General features: G+C 35.9%; 2 protein-coding genes across 12 annotated transcripts in view; one reads left to right on the top strand and one right to left on the bottom strand.

The window, feature by feature from the left end:
* Window positions 1–11,470, top strand: part of LOC126924118 (G protein-coupled receptor kinase 2) — a 28,227-nt gene extending 16,757 nt beyond the window's left edge. For 5 of the 8 annotated variants that reach the window (XM_050738260.1, XM_050738264.1, XM_050738263.1 and 2 more), the window contains 6 exons: window positions 749–844; window positions 3,564–3,921; window positions 4,569–5,475; window positions 5,874–6,011; window positions 6,319–6,447; window positions 6,838–11,470. In XM_050738260.1, coding sequence (XP_050594217.1) covers window positions 749–844; window positions 3,564–3,921; window positions 4,569–5,475; window positions 5,874–6,011; window positions 6,319–6,447; window positions 6,838–6,933 — 1,724 coding nt within the window. In that variant the 3' untranslated portion in view covers window positions 6,934–11,470. Of the gene's footprint in view, window positions 1–748; window positions 845–3,563; window positions 3,922–4,568; window positions 5,480–5,873; window positions 6,012–6,302; window positions 6,448–6,837 lie in introns of those variants that run through there. The other 3 variants (XR_007713421.1, XR_007713422.1, XR_007713423.1) reach the window with 3 other exon arrangements.
* Window positions 11,471–12,648: 1,178 nt separating this feature from the next.
* Window positions 12,649–26,495, bottom strand: part of LOC126924126 (large neutral amino acids transporter small subunit 1) — a 32,318-nt gene continuing 18,471 nt past the window's right edge. For 2 of the 4 annotated variants that reach the window (XM_050738282.1, XM_050738280.1), the window contains exons 4-11: window positions 24,010–24,135; window positions 21,933–22,071; window positions 21,060–21,183; window positions 20,322–20,522; window positions 19,966–20,040; window positions 18,838–18,997; window positions 18,615–18,707; window positions 12,649–17,190 (exon numbers count right to left, since the gene is read on the bottom strand). In XM_050738282.1, the coding sequence (XP_050594239.1) occupies window positions 17,123–17,190; window positions 18,615–18,707; window positions 18,838–18,997; window positions 19,966–20,040; window positions 20,322–20,522; window positions 21,060–21,183; window positions 21,933–22,071; window positions 24,010–24,135 (986 nt within the window). In that variant the 3' untranslated portion in view covers window positions 12,649–17,122. Of the gene's footprint in view, window positions 17,191–17,321; window positions 18,412–18,614; window positions 18,708–18,837; window positions 18,998–19,965; window positions 20,041–20,321; window positions 20,523–21,059; window positions 21,184–21,932; window positions 22,072–24,009; window positions 24,136–26,495 lie in introns of those variants that run through there. The other 2 variants (XM_050738281.1, XM_050738279.1) reach the window with 2 other exon arrangements.

The raw sequence follows: 26,495 nt of genomic DNA, 5'->3' as shown, positions 1-26,495 counted from the left end.
CAATCGCGGTTTCCTGCAAGTCGAAAACTACCTTGAATTCTGTAGCTGCGCTCTCCCGTATTCACTATATATATGACAGCAAATTCAATCCGATGTTATAGTAGACACGTATAATCCAATATATCGGCGGAAAAAAAGAAACTGCTCGAAATAAGGTGGACGCGACAGAGAAAAAAGGTCGATGGGCTATGCAAATTATTACTTGCAATATTTTGCTAGGGGAGAATTTGAAAATATTTCATCGAATCCTTTTACGAACGTAACGAGTTATTTAAAAAAGGAAGAGAAACGAAACAGATTAATTTCCCATGTAAGAAGAAGAAGGAAATTATATGAAAAATAAATATTGCGTTTCCCACAATTTAGTCTTACTTTTAAATGTATCTGTATTTATTGTTTAAAGTATCATGATCTCGAATCAAATATGTTTTTACCTTACACAAATTATCAACTACCATACAATTTCAATTACGAACGTGCCGCTTTGCAACGTCGAAATCGCAGAAACGACTCCTCTATTGCAGTTTTAATTAGCGCGAGTCTTGCAAGACGAGAATTGTTGCGTAATCGAAACGCTTCGAGCCAGGGAAATCGCCGTTCTCTCGTCAATTTATTTTCCTTTATATAACGTTAGTATCGTTGATATATTAACAGACTACCAATTGTTCTATATTTATAAAACGTGTTTCGATGGTTTTTGTTTTAATTCCAATTCATTGATCTTAATCGTATTATCGTTATTTTGCAGGCGGTGGTGACAGCAACAAGGGTAAGAGTAAAAAATGGCGAAAGATACTCCAGTTTCCACACATTTCCCAATGCATCGGCCTAAAAGATAAGCTGGGTAAGTTTTCGCACACGCGTTGTGCAGCAGAATTGTATTTGCTCGAATTCTGCCCATTGAAATGAAATTTGATCCAGTAATAAATTCGTCTTCTACTCGTCGTTACTTAGATCACACATCTAAAACCCTATAAGCATCTTATAATTCACATCTCATATCCTATTATCACCTATACCACAACAAATTGTCTATTTTCCGTACTTCGTACATCAAAAGTCGCATATTTCACTTTACATTCTCTGTCCCACTTTTCACATTATTCACATATTTTATGTACATATATCCTATATCCAACATTTAATATCCACTATCCTATATCTATTCTGCCAAGCCCGTTGCACAGTTCACATTTCCACCCCACATTTCGTACTTCCTATACCTTATCTTATATCCTAAATCCCATAACTATCCCGTTATTCCATATCTTTCATCTCACTTCCCATAGTTCATCTTTCCATTCCACATGCCATATTTCATATTTCGTTCCTCATATTCTGTATCCCACATTCACATAACGCTTCGTGTTTCCTGTGTTCTTTCCTATATCTCCCGTATTCACTATCCCTAGACCGCCATATCCTCCGCTCTACGTAAATTGGCAATTTATCGAAATATATTGTATTATACCATTCGATCATTTCTATATTTACATCTCATGACACGGAAATCAACAATTTTCATAATCGGTAAATTGTGGTACACAATATCTGCTGTGACGGCTGTCTCGTGTAGTCGCGCTTTCCCCGTAAATCTCGCGGCTAATCAACGCGTCACCGTTCGACCACCTTGTGTCGGGTTATCAAACGTCGCGCAGCCACGAAAAAAACGTGAAAAGCTATATTAAGGTAAGAAGCTATTGGAGCTTCTTTGTCCCGGTTAATTAAGCCGTGATGAGAGCCCAAGGCTCGGAAAGTGTCTCCTTTCGCTAGGTTTTTAGACCACCTTCGGCTTCGAATTCTCCCGTTAGGGATCAAATGTTACGCCTGATCGATGAATCATGGTTGATTGATCGTCGAACAACCAATTTCGTGGGATGTTTTGTGATTGAAATTGGATGGATAGTCGCTGGAAGGGGGAGATATCTCAGGGAGAAAGATTCCTGTTCATCGAACCAGAGGATTTGTTGAATTCCATATAATCCTGTAGATAGTGGTTTAACTTAAAGCTTCAGTAATGTAGACATTTCTTCTTTTTACAATTTTACATGGGAAATTTTGTTTTTCAATTGCACGTTACAAGATATTGACGTTAATTAGTTGATCTTAATTAGTTAGAGGCGAGCATCTTTGGCTCGGTATTCACATGTCTTGTTGGTTTTCTGCTCGTTTCATTTCATCATTCGTTCGTTCTAGCATCCGTTATTTACCGATCCGAACGATTGAAAAGACCAATGTCTAAGTTACGAAGATCGCTCAATCGAGTGCAATTTAAAACAATTCAGCTTTTCCTCAAAAAGAATAACAACGATATTTGTTGGTCGATCGAATACGTAGTTCAATACGTACTCGTTGACTGAATCTTATTTTTATGATTAAATTTTGCGTTGCGGGTTCGAATGTTCTATTAATCGTTGTACGGAATGAAATATTTATTGAAACGTGAAACGCCGTGAAACTGAATAATAAAATGCAACGATGGAAAGGCGAATCGATACGTGGCGTCGCGTCGCCGAGTTTCGCGAAATTAATTCCTCGGTCGGCAGGTTGAATCCATTGGGAGCAACCGACTAGATTTCAGGGCTGCCGATAATCGTGAAATCACGTCGAAAATGGCCGCAAATTATCAGAGTTTCCCTAGCAAACACGAGCCAAGAATATTCCTCGTGCAACTCGATTAATCCCACGCGATTCTCGACGCGATGCGACGCGACGTTTCATAATAATTGAGAACCGATGGCAGCCCATCGATCGCTCGTAAAGAAATTAACACGACGTACAATTGACTGATTAATGTCTGAGAAACTGACTAGACTGTGTTAAAACGTATGCTTCCGATTTTATTATGCACAGCGTTTCACGATAGATGCTGGCGTAAATGAAAAATGCGAAAGATTTCAAGCGAGAACTTTAAATAGTTTTTATCTTATTTTTATTTTTTTAATAATACATGTAGAATATTCCGAATTTTATGTTACTAAATTGTTCGTAACGATGTGTTCTAGAGTTAAATAGAAATTTAAATACAGAGCTATAAAAAATTCTTTGCTCGAAAACTGCAGGGGGAATACGCGAATAAAGATACAATGTTGAAGAGAAGATTATCAAGTACATTTTGTATTAAACGTGTCAACAAACAGATAGAAAATGAGGTGGGTATATGTCGTTCGTGATGGTTGTAGTTGCCGGCTGTAGATGTCGCTGCTGGGATACTGCTAATTATTCTTCTATTTTGATGCGTGGAAGAAAAAAGGACTACGGGCGCCAGGAATCGAACCCGGATCCCGAACGTTCGAAACCTAAGGCGCTAACAACTGCGCTACCGTGTCCGTTTTCTAGTTAGTGTCGAGTAGCGGTATTTGTTGTCGAGTGCCGCCACAAAAAGAACGTTAAATATCATTAGCATTTCGTAATGGTAGAATTCGAACGCGAGAACGATGGTAGTTGAATGCCCGATAAACTTTTATGCAGCAAAAAATAAATATATTTTTTAATTACCATCGTTTATGTAGGAGAAGTCGTAACAACCATTTGTTATTCATTTGCCCGTTTGATTGGCGCAGACATCAGGTACAGCTATGTGGTGGATCAACAACCGATCGGTAGGCTGTTGTTCAGGCAATTTTGCCAGGACAAGAAGCCATCTTACCATCGGTACAATCTTTTCCTGGACGCCATCGAGAAGTACGAGATCGAGATGGATGAGAATCGGACCGAGCTGGCTAAGGACCTGTTCGAGCAATACCTGAAGAGGGAGGGCTCAGAGGTCGTCGACATCCTAAACGATTCTTTGATCGCCCAGTGTGAGGAGAGACTCGGCACTGGCGGCAAGGAGCTCTTTGTTGAAATCGCGCAGACCGTGAAAAATTTTCTGGCCGGCGAACCTTTTTCAGCTTTCCAAACCAGCTTTTATTTCTATAGGTAATTTATTTAAACTTCATTTTTTTCCACCTAGTCAATTCGACGTTGGGATCTTTTCCTCGGGGTGTTACATCTATTTATCTTTGCCACACTCTTGCAATCACGAATAAATTCCGGTAATTTCGAATTTAGTAAAATTTCAAACGATATTTCTGTTTGGAGATTAAATGATAAAGCAAAGGTATTTTTGATATTTGATGGATTTTACATGGCGGAGGATGACAGTACTCTATCACGTATTCTGATGGTTCCGAATTTAACAAAACGTAGTATAGCATACTTGTTTGAAAGCTACATACGTGGTACAGAAAATGTATTTTTCATATCTGATAAATCTTAGTGTAGGCAAAAATTATGGTGAAATATAATAGTTGATTATTAGTGAATAGCTGTAATTAGTTGCGAACGTTTTGGATTTAATAAGGTGTGAAATATTTACCACCGAAAATAACCGCTTCATCCTTTTCAATGAATTTCCAATGAATTTCCAACGAAACCTGTCAATCGTTCTTATCTGCATCTTCCCAACAAAGAGCTCGTCCCATTAAGAGCCCACTAATCGTCAAATATTTGTCTATGACAGCACCATCTAACCTCTTATCAGTACATATTTCATATCGATTCTAACAATCGCCCTCCTCTGCCAGGTATCTTCAATGGAAGTGGCTAGAGGCGCAGCCAGTCACGTACAAGACGTTTCGTATGTACAGGGTGCTAGGAAAGGGTGGATTTGGCGAAGTATGCGCTTGTCAGGTACGAGCAACAGGCAAAATGTACGCCTGCAAGAAACTGGAGAAGAAACGGATTAAAAAGCGCAAGGGTGAAGCCATGGTACTCATAGAGAAGAACATCTTGCAAAAAATCAACTCCAAATTCGTCGTATCCCTAGCCTATGCCTATGAAACCAAGGATGCATTGTGTCTAGTCCTGACGATTATGAATGGAGGAGATTTGAAATTTCATATTTACAACATGGGCGGAGAACCTGGTTTCGACATTAACCGTGCTAGGTTTTACGCAGCTGAAGTAGTCTGTGGCTTGGAGCACTTGCATTTGCAAGGAATCGTCTACAGAGATTGTAAGCCAGAAAACATTTTGTTAGACGATCATGGTCATGTAAGGATATCTGATCTTGGTCTGGCTGTGGAAATCACAGAAGGCGACATGGTCACAGGAAGAGTTGGAACGGTTGGATATATGGCGCCGGAGGTAATCGACAATGAGAAATATACCTTTTCACCGGACTGGTTCAGTTTTGGATGTCTTTTATACGAGATGATCGAAGGTCAAGCTCCCTTTCGTGCCAGGAAGGAGAAGGTGAAGAGAGAAGAGGTGGATAGGAGAGTGAAAGAAGATCAAGAAAGATATTCCACAAAGTTTACCGAAGAAGCAAAGAGTCTGTGTCAGCAATTATTGAAGAAGAGCCCGAAGAACAGGTTAGGCTGCAAGTGCGGCAGACACGGTGCTAAGGAAGTAAAGTTGCATAGCTTCTTTCAGTGCTTGAACTGGAAAAGGGTCGAGGTCGGTATGTGGGAACCGCCGTTTGTGCCGGATGTGAGTAGGTGTCGTTCAAACCGATTTTACTTTGTCGTCGTTGCCTTTTATGTATATAATCTTCCTTCGTTTGAGAAAACTGGTATTTCTTTTATAGCCCTGTGCTGAGAAAAATGCTCCAGATCCTTCAAAGCTTAGCTTGGCTAGAGTGAATTATTCTTCGTTATTTTCCTCTGTGCTAATTATTTACAAAAGTCTGTTAAACTCTTCTTTTATCATATACAGTCGTTAACACGAGTAGTTATAGATTAAATAAAATATCAAAATACTATATAATACTTTGTGTATGGTTGTGTTCAAAGATTTAGTATTCTACCGAGATTACTATATATATTAAAGATGACTATTATCGCGTGTTTTTTATGGAAATCCTTATCGTTGATCGATTCTGCTTACAGCCTCACGCGGTGTACGCTAAGGACGTGTTGGATATCGAACAGTTTTCCACGGTAAAAGGTGTGAACTTGGACGCGACCGACGACACCTTTTACAGTAAATTCAATACTGGTAGCGTGTCCATCCCGTGGCAGAACGAGGTAAGCCTTTTAACGTTCCTTCGGTGTTTATATCCAGCACTACAGAGAGATAGCGAGCGTCTTGACGCTGCGCTGTGAACAAGTAAAACGCGTACCGTTCCACCACTTACATCGAAAAATATGGCATTCCAAAAGCATTCCTTGGCACGTCATAGACAGTCTGCTATCGTCCCAACGAACCCATTTTAGCATTCAAAGCGATTTACATGCTGATCGACTGCAGTTTCGTTTATCATAAAGATTTATGCTCCGTTCGATCAAAGAGATTCTATTTTCTGCACAGTGAAACAGGCCCTCTTTATTCCAGATGATAGAGACTGAGTGTTTTAAGGAACTGAACGTGCTAGGTCCTAACAACACACCTACTCCTGATCTGTTGATCAACCATCCGCCACCGAATAACGAGAACAGAGGCTGTTTCCCATTCCGAAGACAGGTGGATCTTTTTCTTCTATTTCTACCCGTGTTTAAATTACATATGTTAAATATAGACTATAGAGAGAAATTATGGAAAAAAGATTCATTAATAACCGAGATAGTTCATTGTATAAAGCGATATTCGCGATTTGGAATTCTAGATATTCGATCAACTTAACGATACTGCTCCTTTCTATCGCTAATCTTAAGCACCATTTTTAAGATACATAGTAAAAATGGCGGAGTTAGTCTCCACTCAAACAGCTCTCAGGACCGAGTTTGCTTCCAAATGACATAAAATTGCTTCTTCGCTATTCTATTTTATTTTAGTTTATTCTGTTCTATTTAACAAGATCGTATAATACAGTTTGCAATTTTTATCATAACGATTTTCTCTTTTTAACTACAGAAGAAACAGAGTGCCCGCACAAGACAGATACCGTTATCAGAGTGCCATCTGCTGGAGCTATCGCAGAGCCAAAACTCGGAGATGCCAGCCAGCTGATCCAAAATGAACTCGAGTAGTGTGAATCAATCGACGTCGTCGTCCGTGCGCCGTCGTCGTTGTGGACGACGCCGACGGACGCTCAGGTGCTGCCCGAAGCTGCTTTAAAACAGAAAACAGAGCAAGAAAGAAACTGCTCCGTGATTTTAACGCCGATTTTTCGTTTGCAAATCCTGTAAGATTCGCCCTCGTCTGTAAGAGTGCTACGCCGAGAGGAGGCGCTGACTTTCAGCGCTAAAAGCACACTGACGTATGTTTTCTCAGGTTTCTCGGAATAGAGAGAGACGAACCGTTGATACTCGCGTATCCTAACCTTCAATATACAAGAGAAACTTTGCAAATGCTCTTGTTGCAAATGAAAAGAAGTGCAACCATTAAATGTAGTTATACATCGAAATATGCGATCCTCTGCATACGAAATTCAATATAAAACATAATCATTGTTACGTGTGCAGCGCCTCGTATTGCTTTTTCATCTAATGCAAAAAATATAATAGTAAATGTGTATCGAGAAAAGTTTGTTCGCATGTAGAATCCTCATTTTCTCTTATAACCATTATCGAACGCTGTTCCTTATTCGATTGGTGCGTCTCTGTGTTTAAATACACTTACACCATCAAGGCACGATTTTTTCAGCGTTCACGTGTTAGTATATATGCAATGCTCGTACGCGTAGATATATTTGTAAACGGTGCAATTTCACGTCGGTAATTGAGGTCGCGTGCACGTAATTTTGTATGTGTACTTAGAGCAGTCGACGGGCGCGTGCACACGCGATAATGAAAGTAGGAGCATTATTAAGTAAGGAAAATGTACGCGGAGAAATTCCGACATAACGAAGATTCGTTGGGAAAGAAACGTTGCTCTGATGGAATCGAGCATTTCTCTTTCGTTTCTTGCAGCAAATTTCAAAAGCATTCAAGTTTTTCAATCAGTCTTCTAACTCGAATTAATTCGATGCGCTCAAAATAATCACAGGGTTATTTATGTTTGTACAACCTGATTAATATTTTGAAAGATACTCCCAATAACTTTCATTCTTGATACTCGATTCGTTTGTTTTCCACGTATATAATCCTCTGGTTGTTTCGGGCAATGTGAAAAAATAAGGTGTAAGATCGAGTCGAAGTTTATTTGCAGTCAATGTGTTCTTTGTTTAGTGACAATCTTCCAATTTCGTTTTGGAATATATATCGCATTGCTCAAAGTGGTCGATGAATTTTAAACTCAAATTTACATCTCGAAAACTCCATGAAATAAATTATATAAATTATATGATTACGTTGAGGAACGCGGTCTCCTAATTATTTTGAGCAGTGTAATCATCGTCTGCCTAATTTGTTCAAGTTTCTTCTCAAATGGGACTCGAGCGGAATAGATGCATTTAGGAAGCGTTGAAAGTCTGTGTTTTGATAATACTTTTACTTTTTGACGAATGTTTGCGTGTATATATACATAATTCTTTCTTTTAAGTACGAATACGAAGAGAAACCCGTCCTGAGATACGCACAAATCGGTATACGATTCATTCTTTTCTCTACCGAATGATTCAGTTTGAATATAGTATATTTGATCGAACGTTTTCGCGAGGCTATTTTGAGAAGAAAAAGGAAAATAAAAAAGAACTCGATGAATCGTACAGGTGACGAAGCGTACAAGTATCATCAGGCATAAATACACACTGAAATTTATTTATACGATAACGTTGAGAGGAATTTTTTACGCTATCGAGAATCGATAAAGGATTGGTGACAGGTAGATGAGAATACGAGGCTGATAGCGAAACCGAAAGTAGTAATCTCTTTTTAATATCGATGAATCGTCGCCGTTACATGGCTCGTTTTATTAGTCTTTGATTCTCACCACTTTTTTCTCTTTTTATTCTTTCTCCAAGATTGTATTACGCGCCATGCCGAGGAAAATCGAATCGTACATTATAGAATGGGTTGGCAAGCGATTAATTTCAATTTCAATTTGATACGATTATTTTAAATAATTATAGATTATACACGATTTTTCCGAATAAATTGTCTTTATTCAAAGGCGTATTTGCTTGGCAGCCCATTCGGTAGTAATATTTATGTACTATCGCGTATTTAAAGTAAACGGACGTGTGTGTCTCAATAAGCGGTATCGATCTAGTAATTTAAAACGAAGGAAAACGTATTATTAATTAATCTACGAATAACGGTGCGACCTCCTATTGATCATATCTATCATTAAACTCGATTCAAACGATAAACGATCTTTTGGAAGAATTTCACGTTTCGAGAAACATTATTTCAAAGGTTTATCGATTGAATCTCGGGTTTTTAATCGCTCACGGTACAAGTCCTTGTCATTCGTACAAATTGCAGTAGAATTCTCATTGTTTAATCATCGACGACGATCTCGAGGAATTATTAATCTTAGAATATCAGTTTTGAAATTTATTCGATTGGTTGATCGAAAAATATCTTTAATGAATTCTCCAGTCGGTGGGAAAGTTGATATATCGTCTATTGTTCGTCCAAATTATTTAAGGAAAATATCGACGTCCAAGAATTAACGAAACTAACAAGATCCCCAGACTACGATTACGCATTTTTATATTTTTCTGAACGTAGATGAAAGAATGCTACCTTAAATATTATAATAAGTATTCTAGTTTAAATATTTTATACATTTTTTACATATTACACGCATTCTGTAATTTATTGGAATTCGAAATTTCCCAAGAATGCAGCAATTATAGCGATAAATTATTTTCGATTAATTCTCGAGTCGTTGAGACGGTTTTAAATCAGTGACGCAATTTTGTATTACTCCTAATATCATAAGTTAGCGTGTAAGCAAGTAATTACCAACGGGGGAGAAACGATATCATCGCGTAAGTGGAAATGCCGGTAGTTCGTTGTACGTTCGCGCGGCGTCACCGAGTCAGTGTAATCGTACAGATACTTGCGATTACGAAAGAAATCTCTCAGTGCTTTCAACTGTGATTTTGTCTGACGAGTTGCAGCTCCATTTATTTAATTTATTGATATTTTTCTGCGAGCTACCGAGCATGTTGGAGAAAAATATCGATCGAACGTAGCGGATCGTGTCCGACCCGGAAAGACGACGATGCTGATGCGTGTCTTTTGCTCAAAAGAGACAAAGAAATATGTATTCTCGTATATAAGTACCTCAAATTCTGGTGGACAAGTGTTCTGGAATCTCGTTCAGTAGCCTGTCAGTAGTGATGGACATTTGAATCTCAATTTCGGAGTGATTCGAAATCTTACGATAGCGTGAAAATTCGGATCACTTTGAATATGAATCGCTATTTAGGATCTTTTAATCTCTTCGAGACTCTTTGAAGCTTTAAAGATTCAATATCTATTAAGATTTAAGGTAGTCTCGTAGTAGAATTTATCGAATGTATCAAAACTTTTGAGTATCGAACCATAATCGAAACAGTTTGAGCTTTTCGTTAGATGTACATATTCGATGCGATTCGAAATGTTTCAGAGCTCATCACTACAGATCGCGTTTCATTACTTTTACTTTTCCTTTATACGAATCGTGTCTTCGTTCATTCGGTAGTTTATTTTCTTTTTTTACACCATGTATAAATTATGTAGGGCTTTAACGTTCTTCCTCTTTCTCTTTTTTTTTTTATCGAACATTTTTGTACAGTATGTCGTTTCATGTAGAACAAGGAACGAATGTCTTTTTTTTTACGACTCGAAGAGCGAGATGAATCGCCGTGGGCTGGCGCGAATACTAAATCATTCCACTTTTTCGTGCAAGTATTCGTGTGTAACCGTTTCACTTTCTGTTCGCGTTAATTTATGCGCAATGTCCAAGTTGGAAACGCCGAGGAGCGTTTGTGGTTACCAAATTGCATTGGAATAACTAATACTTCATCATTTTATAGCTCTCTATCTCTTCTGTTATCGTTATGTTTCCTTTTTCGTACAACGATTTACTTGTGTTGAAATTTCTTCCATCGATGAAAATATATCACTCGGTGTATTTCTTTCCAATATTAGACTAATAGTTTCTTACATTATTAAGAATAAAAATTACTAATATGCAAATTGTCGATTGTTATTCCTTTGCAACTAATTGGTATTTCTCCGAGGAGGAATCTCGATAATCGCGAGAAAACCATCGGCAGAGCAGAATCTCCATGCAAGCACGTGAAAGTTCTCCTTTGTACATAATATTTACGATGATAACGATGATATTAAACGATAGCTATATAATTCTATACGAACAGGAAGCGAATAAATGAATAAATTAAGCGTAGATATGCGTGTTTGTATAAGTGCAAGGAAGAATACAAGCGGTAGCAAAAAAAGAACTTTTTCGCGAGACGGCAGGAATACCCACGTGAGATTATCACTGTATTTATATCGTATACCTTCTTCCACGCTTCTTTTTACCCGCTACCACGTGCAACTGCGTAAAACAAAAGACTAAAATGCCATGGAACAATGCGTGTAAACGTAAGCACGTTTAACGAGCGATCAAATAGTATTTGAAATAAATGAATTTAAAATTGTCTTAATATTATTTTTACAGCAACGATTACGAATTATTTTTAAATATAATAATTTGTTTATTTACTAGATACGGAAAGAACCGTTATCGGAGAATGTGATTTGTTTAAAAGGATAATTTAACGAATTTATACTTTATTACAAATACTATTTATGCCGAGAATTACGCGAATCCTCGATGGATCGAGGCTAATTCTAAAAGGCAATTTAGCTCTACCATAGATCGTGCGGTAATCACCGATTGAATTTTCCGTACTTTTAGTCTGCGTCCCAGCCACGATATCCTCGGCCTAATTTCACGAATTTTTTTTTCGAACAAACCATATGTCGCTCAAAAATATCGTTTCTTTTACTATGAACCGTCTTTTACTATGAAGCCACTGAAATTATTTGAAAAAAGAAACAGATCGTGGTTTTATCAATTGGATGCGAGTTCGTAGAACTGTACGGATCTCCTTAGTCTCCAAGACTAAATTCGATGTTTGATGGCATTTATAACGAATAAAATATTAAAACGGCACTACTTAAAATAATGGCACTACCTTCTTGAAACTATCTTACGTTTTACATTATTGTAATTTTTCTACCGAGTTTATCAAAATTTTAGTCACAATTCTTTGCGTAAGTTTGCAACTTTTGCGTACTTTTACGCGACTAATTACGATAAAAGCGATACAAAGGAATCGCGAGTCTGTTTTAATAAACATATTACGCTAAAAGTATTAAACGAGATCGTCATGCAACGTTCACTTTTTATTCCGTCGATATTTTTCTCTTCTTGTCTCGTGATCTTCGATAAATATATTAGAGATGATCTATCGGAACAAGAAGAGACGAATCAGTTCCTGACGCGCTGACCAAGCCAAATGAAATTTTTTTCCTTTTGTAATCTCTGTATGTTTTACACGATACTGTGGACAATGTTTAAAAATTATAAATATATATTTTTTTCTGTATGTATAAGTTATAAATATGTGAGCGTTATGTATTTATAACTTGTACGTTTATACATATAAATATAGACGCGCGTATATCCAAGAATTTTTCCATTTAATTACTATTGCTCTTAAACACAACCTGTTAAAAGGAATATTTCAACAACATACACATCCGTGTACCTTCTCGTTTTATCATATAGATTCGAGCCGAAAGATCTTTTTCATATTTTCAAAAACAATGATCAATATTTCTTTCAATGCTTTTATATTATATTTGCATTTACCAATTGTTCGAACAATTCTTCCACGCTAATTGTATTATCAACGATATTTTCTTTTCTCCCTTTTCTTTCCACGAAAGCTGATATTCAGTCAGGCAAGGGGTTGCGTTACAGGCTGAAAGGGATTGGTGGAAGTAACATATATGTTATATAATACAATATATTGTCACAATTTGCTCGACCCCAATTTCCTTCTTTTCTTCGTGTAGATTCTAAGCTACTGCCTGCTTTCGCACCGTTTCCTCTTAATTATTATGCATTTCAACATGAATTCGTACATTTTATGTGCTTTTAAATGCTCGCAAACGTGGTTGCAGCACTTTTATCCTTTAACGTTGCCTTTTTCCATCTATTAACTCTGAAAATTTGTTTGAATACTCACGAATACAATTTCAATGACATTCACAAAAAATTTTTTTGTAAATTCTTTGATTCTTCATAACGATATTCGCCTAAAATTCTCAACTTCCGGTTCTTCCATTTTTTCACAACTCCGCATATATTTTACATTGTTATATTATTATTATATGTACAATATAAAAATAATACAACCTTCTCTTGCTACTTACGATTCATCGAAACTCCAGAAGATGAAGTAAAAATGATGCAACCACTATAGAGTAATGTGTTGAGACAAACGTTTCTTCTTTCCCTCGCAAGCCATTTCAAGTACACGCTGGTATTTCGTAACATAAAAAAATAATACAAAAATCGAATTCTGACAAACATTCCAACTGTTCATAGATTTTTCTTCTTTGTTATTTTTTATCTTACTTACACCTGACTAATTAATTAACAGATGTTTATTGTCACATGTGTCAGAGTGGCCATTGACACTTTCATTGTCAAAAATATGCAATTCCTCCTCGTCTTGCTATAATTTATTTATAGAATCGCTATCGCTAGCGTCGGTCCATTCGGCGTTGGTTTACTCTTTCTATCTTTTTCTAAATACTATAGAATTCGCATTATTCAATTAGTATCTGTGCGTGAAATTAGTATTTAAATTGCAGTAATTAAATTATGGAATTCATTTAAGGCTATGGGTACGTTTCATAAACTTTTATAAACGCTTGAAGCATAATTATCGGTCAATATTAATATCAATGACATTATCGATAATAAATCATGATTAATATTTCGAATCTTTTAGATGTATTTTTTCTTTTGAAAGAGATCAACCTGACGCTTGTATAATTATCTAGACGAAATACTGAATCGTCAATGATCGACTAGGCCGTGTATCGATGGACACTCTGTCAGGTCAGTTGTTTTCCATGGGAGTTGACGACGATCGTCGAAACGTATCCCTCAAAAACAGCTAAACCACGGAAAACTTAGATATTAATCGTAATTGCAAGTAATCGTCTTCCTTCCTTTCCTATTTAACACTTAATACTCTCCAATGGGAAAATTGTATATAAATTAGGAAAAAGATATTGTCTGATTCTATAAATCGCTAGTTGGAAAGAAATACATACACATTGAGCATCTAGCGACTTCTTAAATTCCTAATTTGTTTGGTCTTATTGTTTGGTTTCAATTTTTGATCGGTGATTGCAGTTAGCATCGATTAAAGTATCGACTAAAATGAAAGAAGTGCAAGTTACTATGAGGTGAGACTTCTTAGATTAAAAATAATATTAGAGAAAATTTGTGAAAAACCCCTGTTTGTAAAATTGTGTTTCAACTATTGAATGCGTAAAAGAAAATAGAGAGTTAAAAAATCTGCAAATTTCGAAACAAGTGGTTCTGAAGGAATTTCCAAAATACTTGATTAATATCTAACTGATTCATTTCAATTTTTTGATATAAAAAGAACGTTCCTAGATTCATTTCTCGACATATTAAAAAATTATATTACTATTTATTCTTATTTCAATTTTCTGACCACCAAACATATTTTGTTCCAAAACAAATTTGGATCATGCGAATCATCCAGGCTGACGAGTTTCGGTAAAAGTAATTCAATTACTTTGTGATCTTACGCGTAGACGCACCGGGACGTTTCTTTAATTAGACAAGACTTAGCACCGAGAGAACACTCTTTAGAAAAATCTTGGTCCTAGAATAATTTTGCTACAGATATGCTCGAATTTTCTAGTTTCTTTTCTATTCTCTTTGGTAGAATAACTTTTTCACCATCCTTTCTTACAGATAATTATTCAGATTAGAAATTTTGATAGTTTCTTGTTTGTTAACAAATCTCGAAATACGAATGCTTTCAGAAGTTTTTCGGTTTACCTAAATAATTTCAAATAAAATCACGTATTTTGTTTTTTCTTCGTTATACTTGAAGAAAAGATTGAAAATTGTGACGCAAAACATTTAAAAAATAAAAACATTGCTAAAAAATAAAGACTTGAAACTTTTTTCATTGTATCAAAAATTTGTATCAAAAACATGTGATACTTTTTAGATATGTTGAAACGTTCAAACAAGTCGCACGATCGCTATCAAAAAATGTTCATCGTCTTAAATCTCACAGTCTATCAATTATATCGCACCTGTGAGAAAAGGAAAATCTTTCAAAATTTCCGTCCAAAAAGGTCCGTGCGTCGACAATCGTTTGCAAAAATCGATATTTACAAAAAAAAATGCATCTCTAAGATAAAGTAAGAATCACAGTGTGTAAACTATGGTATCCGTGAGTGATAGGAGATGAGATAATGGGTTAAGTCTTAAGAGGTTCGCAGTATGTATTATAGTTCAACTAAATTAAATTCGTCAAATGAACAGGACAATCTTACGAGCTGCATCATATTTTTCTTCTTTCAGTTTCTTCTGATATTTCATCAAGAATAAAGGAAAGGCTCGCAATATTTGGATTCTGCGATTTTTCCCTTCGATTAACGATAAGCTTAAAGCAGAATTCACAATCGTCAACTGGTACACACAAAGGTTTCTTTAGTTTTTCATAACAATTTAATTTACTATTTCTTTTTTTGAAATTTTCTTGAAATTTAAACTCACGTCATGCTCGGTACAATTTTGCCACTAATCCTTCACATCTTCTATATTTACATTCACGCTGCATGCATTCACCATTCTTCACGAAAGAAAAAAAGGCCCAGAGAAGAAATGATTAAAAATGATACAAACGCTAAGAAATCGACTAAAATCGTTTTTAAGATCTTAGATTACGATTAAAAAGGTATAAAAACTATAAAAATTCGTACGCTCGTAAGTTTGCTCTGTGTTACACAGACGTGAAATTAAATTTTCCTGTAAAACGCGCGTTCAAAATCTAATAAAAAAAAAAGTAAAAAGAGAGGAACAAGATATATATTAATAGCCAGAGTTACTCGAGTGGCTGTCCGTCCTCTTACGAAGTTTTGCTCGCAATCTGGAGCTTCATGATTCTATGGTGTACTTATAGTTTACCTACATGGTGCACGCGCCAACAACAGTGGCAGTAAAACGCGATTGTTGTACATATTATGCGATCGGGTGTCAGCGCGTTATAATATTCTCACCCTTCGTTTCTTCACTTTTTATTCTTTTTTTTTTTCTTTTTATCTTAATAACTAATCGGAAAACTATACAATTAATCCTTTGTAATCCTATCTAGAATCGTTATTTTCACCTTATTTTATTTTACTTTTCCAATTTTAATATTTAAAACCATAGTTTTTAATTCTTAATATATATTGTATGAAGATTGTATTAATTTATAAATCGTATACTGCTCTTGAAAGCAACTACAATAAAAAATTGAGTAACAACCATTTGCAATTATTTGTTAAATATTACTTGGATCACGAAGGATTAATTTCGTTCGAAGATTATAAGAAGAAGGAATAATAAATTAATTACTATCAAAGAATCTACGAACTATCATTTCCATGCAAGATCTAGTAATGCAAAGTTTGAAACGAAGGGTCGAATTCGGGAATGGAAATGATACAATGTGCAATGAAACGGTATAATAACGATAGAATGTCTCTTTCAAGTCGTACCCACGTGTCCAATGGAGGGGCAAATCATCTTTCCTTTTGACAGTAGTTACATGTCGATGCTTCTTTATGTTAAAATACAGCAGTTCTTTGTAATCATTGGTTGTCTATGATGTTACACCTCCGTTGGAAGAAACATGTGAATGATAAATTACCGCAAAAATCTCGAAACTAGTTTAACACGGATGGCGACTAGACAAGAGAACCAGATTTTTATTGTTGTCTTCTGGTAGGCGTCCTGATTTGATATGGCTGCCTCTAATAAGGACGCCCTTTATGTTCAGAGAACGAATATTGTTCCAATTGAATTAGATTTTTAAATCCGATATTTTGAAGTTTGCACAGACTTTTCAAATTTGCCACATACATAAATATGAAATAAATTTTTTTAAAGAAAACGAAATTCCCCCTGAGCATTGTGAATAGTGTCTAGTTCTCTTGGAACCGGAAGTCATCGTTGTCGAAAGGATCCATTGTGACTGCGGTTAAACCTGAGCAGGTTTCGACTTTCCGACGACCAGCATTATCTTCTGCAGGAACTTCGTGACGCTTACTGCAAACAACGATTGAAGGGATTTAGTAACTTGAATTATTTTATATAGCGTGTTGGAGAGAGAGAGAAGGGGGAGGGATGGTGTTGGGCAGAAAAAGAGAGAGAGAGAGAGGGAGGGAGAGTGTTGGAGAGAGAGAGAGAGAGAGAGAGAGAGAGAGAGAGAGAGAGAGAGATGATTAGCTAGAGTTTCAACCTCGATGTAAAGTCGTCAAGCTCTAAAATAGAAATTATCTTCTTTTATAAAATGAAACAACACTTATAGTTTAATTATTTTACTATGTAAGATAGTTTTTCAAAAAGTAGCCCTAGATTTTAATCTTCGTTCCATCTCTATGTTTAATTTTTCGTCTACTTAATCCAATAATTGAATTATATTTAAAGTTGTATGTATATTTATAATTATTATAATATTTATATCTATAATTATAGTATCATTTATGACTATTTAATAATAATTTATATTTTTTTAAAATTGTATTATATTTTTATAAATTCTCAAATATTAGAAAAATTATAAGTAGCGTCTATTCGAGAGCATGATTTAATTAATTATTAACAGACGACACCACGATCAAGGAATAAAAATTAGAAAAATCAACAGTCGGACTTCAATTTCAGAATTACATATTAGTACATTAATCGTAATTTGTACTGGTGCACCATGTAAGAGCATGTACGAGTTAGTGTCAGCGTGGTGCTGATTATGTGAGTGCAACATGCAAACGTAAATTTGAATAATGTTTGAGCAAACTTAAAGACGAATCAACCAATACTTATGAAACTCTCTAAATTGATATAAAATTACATGACTAGTATATGTAGAAATAATATTACGAAACTTTATATCACGAAAAAATTAACCAAAATATATGGATGATAATATGTCAAAAATTGATAAAATATTTAAACGATTAAATTCTGACTAGTAATGTGAATATAAGAATTATAATACAGTAAAAACTACCCAAGGTGGCGAAATAGATAATCAAAAATATACAAATAATACAATGCTCGTGAAGATTCAGATTTGTCAAAATGATTAGCATGCACGATGATCGAAAAGCAATAAGCTTGGACGAATCAATAATAGAAATCAACAGATGCTAAACATGCGTGACATGAAGAGAGTAAGATTATATCAGAGTGTATCTTTTCTTCTTTGAACCTTAGTCTTTGGTCCGACGACTACCATCATCTTCTGCAATGTTTTGGTAACGGCGCCTGCGGGAACAGATTTAGGCAATTAAAGAGAAACGGAACAAAAAAATCCTATCTTCGTCAATAAAATAAGGATAACCGAGGGAGAATCATGAAAACTTAATTATTCTCTCAAACTCAAATAATCCCCCCAAATAACCAATTAAATATCTTTTCCCTGTTGATAGAACTGTTCTTCCTGAGAAATATCTGTGGGTTATACTTACTGACTCCTTTCTGGAACAACTTGGGCTTGCTTTTCCACGCGACAAACACAAAATATACGGGTATGGATGAGAAGATCATCAGGCAACCATATCCTGGAAAGATTGGATTTATTTTTTATTAAACTAGAAATTATCATTTATTAAAGATAGAGTGTAGGAGATTAACGATCTGTTAATTATATAAAAGAAGTTGTCTACTATACCAATCAACGAAGATATATACCTGTTTCCACAGGGCTGGCATACATGGGCACAATAGTTACAAAGAGGGTGGCAAGAATATAGATTATGGGGAAGAAGAGGTTCACTTTGATGGGCCTAAGCAGCTTTGGTTGTGTCCATCTGAGCCATGGTAGACAGAGGACAGAAACTCCTATGCTCAACTACAACAAAAGATAGAAAAATTTGTACACTCTTATAACTACATTTCTTGTAACGTTACAATTCGTCGAATCGACTATTTACTCTGTTACTTTTTTGTTACTAGTTTTCTCTTTCTACTTTGTTCTTTTTTACTGCTTCGAGCCTCGCTTATCCGTCCATTTTTCTGTATTTTATTCTTTAGTGTGGATAAAGAGACAACAGATATTAAAATAACCAAGTGTAAAAAAACGAAGAAGAAAAATATGCGTGTTTATGGTTGCAAACGAGAGTCAGGCGAAGATGGACACGTTTATGCCCGACTATAAAGTCGGACAATACCGTCAATTATACGAACCAGCATGAGCCACAATTAGAAAATTGTCACTCGTCCGATTGTGCTAATAATTCGTGGCGAGCCAGGTATAACCGCTAATGTTCTAAATGTGACGTGTGCGTACGTACAACGATGTTCAATGCGTCTCTTGGAACATAACGAGGGGCAATTACACGATTTCATTCGCATTGTGCCGAACTGTGCAAACGGCTCCGTATTGTTGTTCCAATGGCTGACCGAATAATCAACGTTATAAGTTTCTTGGAAATATTCTAACGATTTCCCCTTGATGCAATGGCGTTTCTCTTTTTTCCTCTACCGGCATGAAGTTAGATTCTGTGGTTAGTAGTGTACAAAGCGAGGGACAAAGAAGAATTTTAGATAAACATTTGGAAAATATTAATTCGTTCTTTGTTTTTATATTTATCGTATGAATGGAGAAACCGGAAAGAATATATGTATATTACGAGCAAATATTTCTAGTAGAATTTAGTAAAAAAAAAATTGTAGCTTTTACGATAAATTTGTTTCTAATTTTTAGTTTCTGTAATTTTTAGATAAAAATTAAAATAATAAATAAAACAGTAAAAAGATTTATTTCTCAGTGACTGTAATATGAATGTTTTTTAATTTCTTAAACTAACTGCTACGTACCCAAGTAGCAAAACCAACGTAATTGATGAGGGCGAAGATGTCGGAAGAGCAGAGATACAACATGGACAACATGGTCTGCAACAGATTAAACAAGTTTTCAATCATCTTGCACTATAGTCACTTTCTTCGATCTCCATCGATTATTCCGAACAACTTAACATTTCTAAGGAAACTTTGTTCCTCTCAGCAAATAAACGCGATTCAATCAGAAAGTTGGACAAATGATTTTTCAAGCAATGTAGAAGTCATTACTATTGACTTTTACCATCTCTAGAGGTATTAAAAAATTAGGAACGTTAAAAATTATACCCGATAATATTGTTTATACTTATAAAATGATGGAAATAGTAACGTACCATGCAAAGGACAGCTGGCGTAGGGGTGAGCCTCGAAATTTGGATCATCGTTAATATTTCAGGCATTTGACCCTCACAAGCGCCAGCGTAGAAGAGCCTGGAGGATGTCAGAAGAATTCCATTTACAGCGCCGAATGTGGAAAGGGCGACGAATACTGGTATCATCCAAGCGAACATACCGAACAAACGATTCGCAAACGTCTGAAAAAAGAAATAAAAAAAAATCAAACCATTATCTTCTTTGTAAAAAGAAATTTTAGTTTTCTACCCTTCGTTGGTTTGCAATAAAGAATATTTTTTGATGACAAGTTCTTTATCCGATAGAAAGTTAATTACTAACGTAAATGTATTAAATACAGTCTTTGTCAAAGCGATAACGAGTACAGTTATCGTTCTCTTTTCTAAATTTTTGTTTCAGCTTTAATTTGTAATACTTTTATATTAATATCTTACAAATACGATAGACGTGGAATAAACGACAACAAATTTCAAGTAAATGCAAAAAATCCTCAAATTATTCCTTAAAATAATTATTATATTATAAAGTAACAGAAGCTTTAAGAGGAAATACGTGTATTAAGTACGAATGCATAGGTGAAGTGTAAGATAAAGCTAATCTTTTTTCTTTTACAATGTAATAGAAGATAGTGAACTCGGATTTATAAAAAAAAAGCACAGAATTTTCAATACCAAAGAAACGTAGAAATCCGATTCTTTTAGTTATAAAAATTAACTTACGACTGCTACAGCCTCACTGCCGAGAACTTCCACTGGACTCAGCGTTGTATAAAATGCCATGTTTGCGAAAACGTAGACTGTTGTAACAAGGACGCACGAGATAGCAATAGCCTTTGGCAAATTCCTAAACAGAAAAGAGGGTGAAAAAGATGAAAAGGATCATATTTGATAGACATATACAGTTAAAAATGTAATTTTTACTACGATTAAAAGCAATTTAAGAAAAATATTTCCAAGGAGTAGGAGCGAATAAAAAGGATCGAAATGGTCTTCGATTAACATCTTGCAAGTCGAAAATATTCAACCTTGAATAGTATAGAATACGAAGTAAAAGCCCTCGCTTAACCTCATGCCCAAGTTGACGAAGGCGGGCTTTACGGCTCCCTGTTTTAATTAATAGATACACGAGACCGGCTGTTGCAATCGCTATTAATCGTTGCATGAGGCTACTGCGAGCCTCTTAAATGTTTTGCTCGGAACGATTGTTTCAACGACTTCACTCGTGCTCATTCATGCCCAAACAGCTTTGAATTGCCAAAGTAAACTGGGATTCAATTTGAAAATAAATGATTCGAAACGAAAAATGAAAAATATTTATGTCGACTGATCGCAGAGATCCAAGAAAAAGAGAGTAATGGCAATTTTGAAAATTTCCATACTAGTGCCTCCATTTTCCTTTCAAACTTTCTCTTACGAAATGTTTCTCTGTTCTCCAGCTTGGCAAGAGGCAATTAAGATATTTATAAAAACCATTTAAAAAGATAAATTTAATCGAATTAATCATTTTTTATACCTTTCCGATCTACATACAAATAAACCAACGTTAGTCGTTTTTTTTTCAAGTATTTAGCAAAATGACTTATCGTCGCTTACTTAACAGGGTCCTTCAGTTCCTCGATGATGAAATTCAAGTAGTTCCAGCCGTTGTAAGCGAACAATCCCGAATAAAAGCTGAGTGCTATCGACGTCACTTCTGTGTTTGTGTTGTCGAACGTGAAATACTGCGTGTGTCCTGTGAAATATAGATAACATTCATCGATCAGCTACGCGTAGCCTCCATATTAAGAACGATATATCCCTAGCTCTTTTCGCGTAGTCTTTCCTCTCTTACACAGAAGATTGATACAAGTATTAACGATAATAACGACAGATTTTTACGCTTTTTTATGCATCTCTGTTCCTCGTCGTTGAACGATAAACTTTTCCATTTGGTTGTTCGGCACGACTCGTTAAAATTGAGAAAGAAAAGTTCTCACGTCGATAACTCAATGCTACGGGGACCCATTTGAACGCAGTGAATAGATCAATTTAAGCGAATCCTTGTACGCACATACGTGCACCTCGAATCGTCCGCGTCTTTAACCCACCTTTTTGATTGGGCAAATTGTCTCGTCCGGTAAGTGAAAGGACGCCTAACAGTCTTATACACTGAGTCTGAAGGGAGGCGTGGGTGGTGTAACATTAACGCGAGCTTCCTCGTTCTTGCCTAAGAAATTGCCAGTGCGTTATTGAATTTAACACCGAGCAAACAATTGGATACACGATACAGAAATTGCCTTATAACTTCCTTTTTTCTAATATTTTTCATTTGTTATTCTACGTAAATTTCCTAGACTAAACATTTTTCACTCGGTTAAAAATTAAAGAAGACAGGAGGTCGTGGAATAAACAAATTTCGAGACATTCATAAGCTTTCTGTTTTCGAAATTTTCGAGATCGAGAGAACGCTTTAGATAGAATACGATGATATAACAACGAAGACTGCGATAGATTCAAATTTGAATGAAAAAAAGCGAAAAACGATCGAACGTAATTTTAAAATTGTAGATTTAATTCGAGGAAGCGTTAGAAAAATTATAACGATCCGAGAGAATCTTTCGAAAAGTTATTTTCACACTCGACCGTTTTATTGGTCCCCAAAGGGTCGAACATATTTTTCTTGATTCTGTTCCAACTTCTTTTCATTCGAACACTTTCCTACGATCGCGATGTTTATTGCTTCCTAATCGTACACACAAGACTCTCTATCCATCGATTTCTCCATAGAAAAAAATTGTTGCATAAAAATCCAGCAATTCCTTTTTACATTAACTAATCTCGGTAAAGTCGAACCGTGGAAAATTGTTTTGAAGAAAATCCTATCAATCATGTACGAAACCTCACGCTAATCCACTTTTTTTCCTAAATAACGTTCCGAACGCCGAGAGTCCGCGAAAAATCAAGTCTACTTTCGAACAGATCGCTCGTAGGAATGCTTTCTTGTCGGGATTATGAAGAATGACGGAACAAAAATCGAACATAGATTCCTACGATCGACAGACCACAAAAGAAACTTAATTTACGCGGAGAAAGTGGGGCAATGGCGTCGATTATTTCCTGCGCCGTCTATTCATACCCGAAACACCGGATTGGGCAACAACCACGTGTTGCAAAAAGAAGAACGACCTTCGATTTTCTTATAACCGCATAATGCCTTTAAAATACGAAAGTGGATTTCAAATTGTAGATAAAATCATGAAAAATGGTTTATTAATTATTTATGGCATTGTAGGGTTATTCGAGTCACCTATTGTAGTAGTTTCAACGTCTTGAATCGCGCAGAACAACCAAACTTGTTGTGTTATATGTATATTACGAAACACCATTAGTCTTTAATATAATAACGAAAGAACGTTCAACGAGATGGTCATCTGAATCAGCGAGATGTTATTATACAAGAATTAATAAAATAAATAACAAAATAACTTTTAAAAATAAATATACACATGCTGTTTAGTATGATAATTACAACTGAGAATATTAACATTCGACAAACTTCTTTCCTTTCGACGAGTACAATTTATTATGTACGTATTGTACATAAATCTTCGTAGAAAACTATGGTTGTCGTTCAACTCTGCTCAAATGAACCTGTCTCGTACTATAGAGATTCAGTTTATACGAAACTTACCAGTGAAGAGTTGATAAGCTCCTGCGAAGATGATGATGAAAAGAGCGAGTAATTTTGCGTATGTGAAAATGTCTTGCACCCTGGTCGCCCATTTTACGTCCCAGCAGTTAATGAACGCCAAGATGCCTGGAAAATGAACGATTCACGAAGGGTTAATATCGATATCATAGCATATACATACATACCTACGTAAGTATTGTATTTAGTTACACATAATTTAATAGGAGGACTAGCAATTTAATAGTTAGGACTAGCAATCGAATATCGAGAGCTGGAATTTTTTAATTTTAGCGAATAGGCAGATCGATGAACATTAAAGAAAATCACGTCGTAGCACGGTGACAACGCGAATCCGCGAATCCATCGGTTTCTGCTTGTACGTTGGTTAATTAGATTCATCGGTGGATGGAACTAACGGAAGAAGCCTGTCAACGCGATCGGATTCTTAGACACGAGAACACACGACGATGACACGTGTCTATCCAACTACCGCACCGGTGAAACTTTTCACATTCACCGTGATACGAGCGGGAAGGTGACCTAATGTTAATGAACGCGTGATTACGCGAGAAACGCGTGTAGTTGGTTCCGTTTCTCGGTGATCGAGGATATCGAGATCGTGATCGTGATCGTACTATCGCAATGGAATATTTATTACCTTAGCGTGCAAACGTTCGCAATAGCGTTAGTCCCGAGCATGTTACGAGGTATTTGGAGTACGGTAGTATAGCAGAACTCGGACCGATCAACTTTACTTCACTTTTGAAAATTTCCGAATGTTAGTATCAGTTTATACGCATATACGCACATGTTGATATTCAACTCCTTTTTCTTCAGAAAGAAAATGTTCAATCTTGATGGAATTGATCGGTAAAGCTTTTTTCGTCCAAGAACAACGTGCAAAAGCAGTACAACGCGATTTCTCGTGTAAAAATAAGAAAAAAGTATAGAGTAAACTTTTTGTATTCTAGAATCGGAAAGAAATCACGTAGTACCCGCTTTTATAGGTTATTGGGTCGGACCCTCTACGATCGTACTGCGTAGTAACATTTTTTTGCATGCAGCAACACTGGCTGTTCTCATACGATCCTAATTAAAATATTTTCGCCATAAAAAGAAATAACATTTTTACGAGTAAAATCTTGTCATTATGACAATTGCGTGTTCTATGTTACGAAGCCCGTAATGCCGCAATTCCATCTTTTTATCGCCTCTTTCCTCGGTATACCTTGTCCTGTAAATTCTCTCCTCGATATACCTATCCTTGTTCTTTAAATCATTCCTCGATAATTCAAAATAATTTTCCGTTCCTCAAGGAAAAGGAACAAATACGTCGATAATAACATAGCGCTGCTACTTATTCCAGCCTATCGAATAGAAAGGGTAGCGCAACTTTATGGTACTCAAGATTCGCAAACGACACTTCTTTCACATCTGTTCGATCATTGCCTCTGCCGCGTAATTACGCGGCTGGTGAATCGTTCGTTTGTTTAGTTGAAACTACATCAGGCCGATGAACAATAGGATAGAGAGGTATTTTATTTTATGGAACCGGTTGCGTACGTGAGCCTAACGCTGCAGACTAACTGGCACCAGTCCAACCGACCATGACGACGTCAGGGGTGGAATCGACCGTGGATGGTTATCGACCTACTCTCTAGATGAATAAGAAAAAGAGTTCACTTGATGTCAGTTCAACTGACCAGATACATTATCAGGATGTACCATTTCTCAAACCAGTTACGTTTCTATTAAAATTCATGTTTCTAGATTTTGAGCAAACTGCATCTTTTCGGAAGATAAATCTAAATTCTATTTCAGAAAATACATATCAAATTTACGAAAATGAAAAGATTCAGTCCTCTTGGAAAGTACATCTCCTTTATAACGTGGGAATTGGAAAATCGTGTTGTTCCGGGAAATCGATTCGTTTATTGTAATATACGATATATTATAAATTTATCCGACTTTAACTTGGCACAGCTTATCTCGATACGACCGACACTCGGAAGATTCAAAGATAGAAGATATACGATAATATGCAAGATAATACGATAATTGATGGAAATTGTTGTTGATTTAATAATAGAGATCAAGGGACACGATAATGCAACGATACGTATTGTTATGTAATAGTCGATGCATTTGCAATGTCATGGTCGAATTTCTGATGCAATCAATTGGAGATTTTGCATTTTCAACGTGTATAGTTATAATATATGTTATAATCTAATTACCTAATAGCAAATAATGTAACTTGGCAGATATGTGATTATAGATATTTTCCTTCTAACGACCGTTAAACGTCATCCTATTATTCTTTGAAGCTTCGCTATCCCAATTGCAAACTAGCAGTATTAAATTGCCAATGAGTAAAAGAAATGATCGAATGACTCTCCAGCGAGCGTTCAATTTCACCGATTTCGAACGAGAATTCTTTTTGTATAGGTACGATCAAGGTCATCTAGACTTTCGATTTCGAGCTG

This window comes from Bombus affinis, chromosome 14 (assembly GCF_024516045.1).
Source record: "Bombus affinis isolate iyBomAffi1 chromosome 14, iyBomAffi1.2, whole genome shotgun sequence".
NCBI classification, from domain to species: domain Eukaryota; kingdom Metazoa; phylum Arthropoda; class Insecta; order Hymenoptera; family Apidae; genus Bombus; species Bombus affinis.
This window is presented reverse-complemented; position numbering and strand designations above follow the sequence as displayed.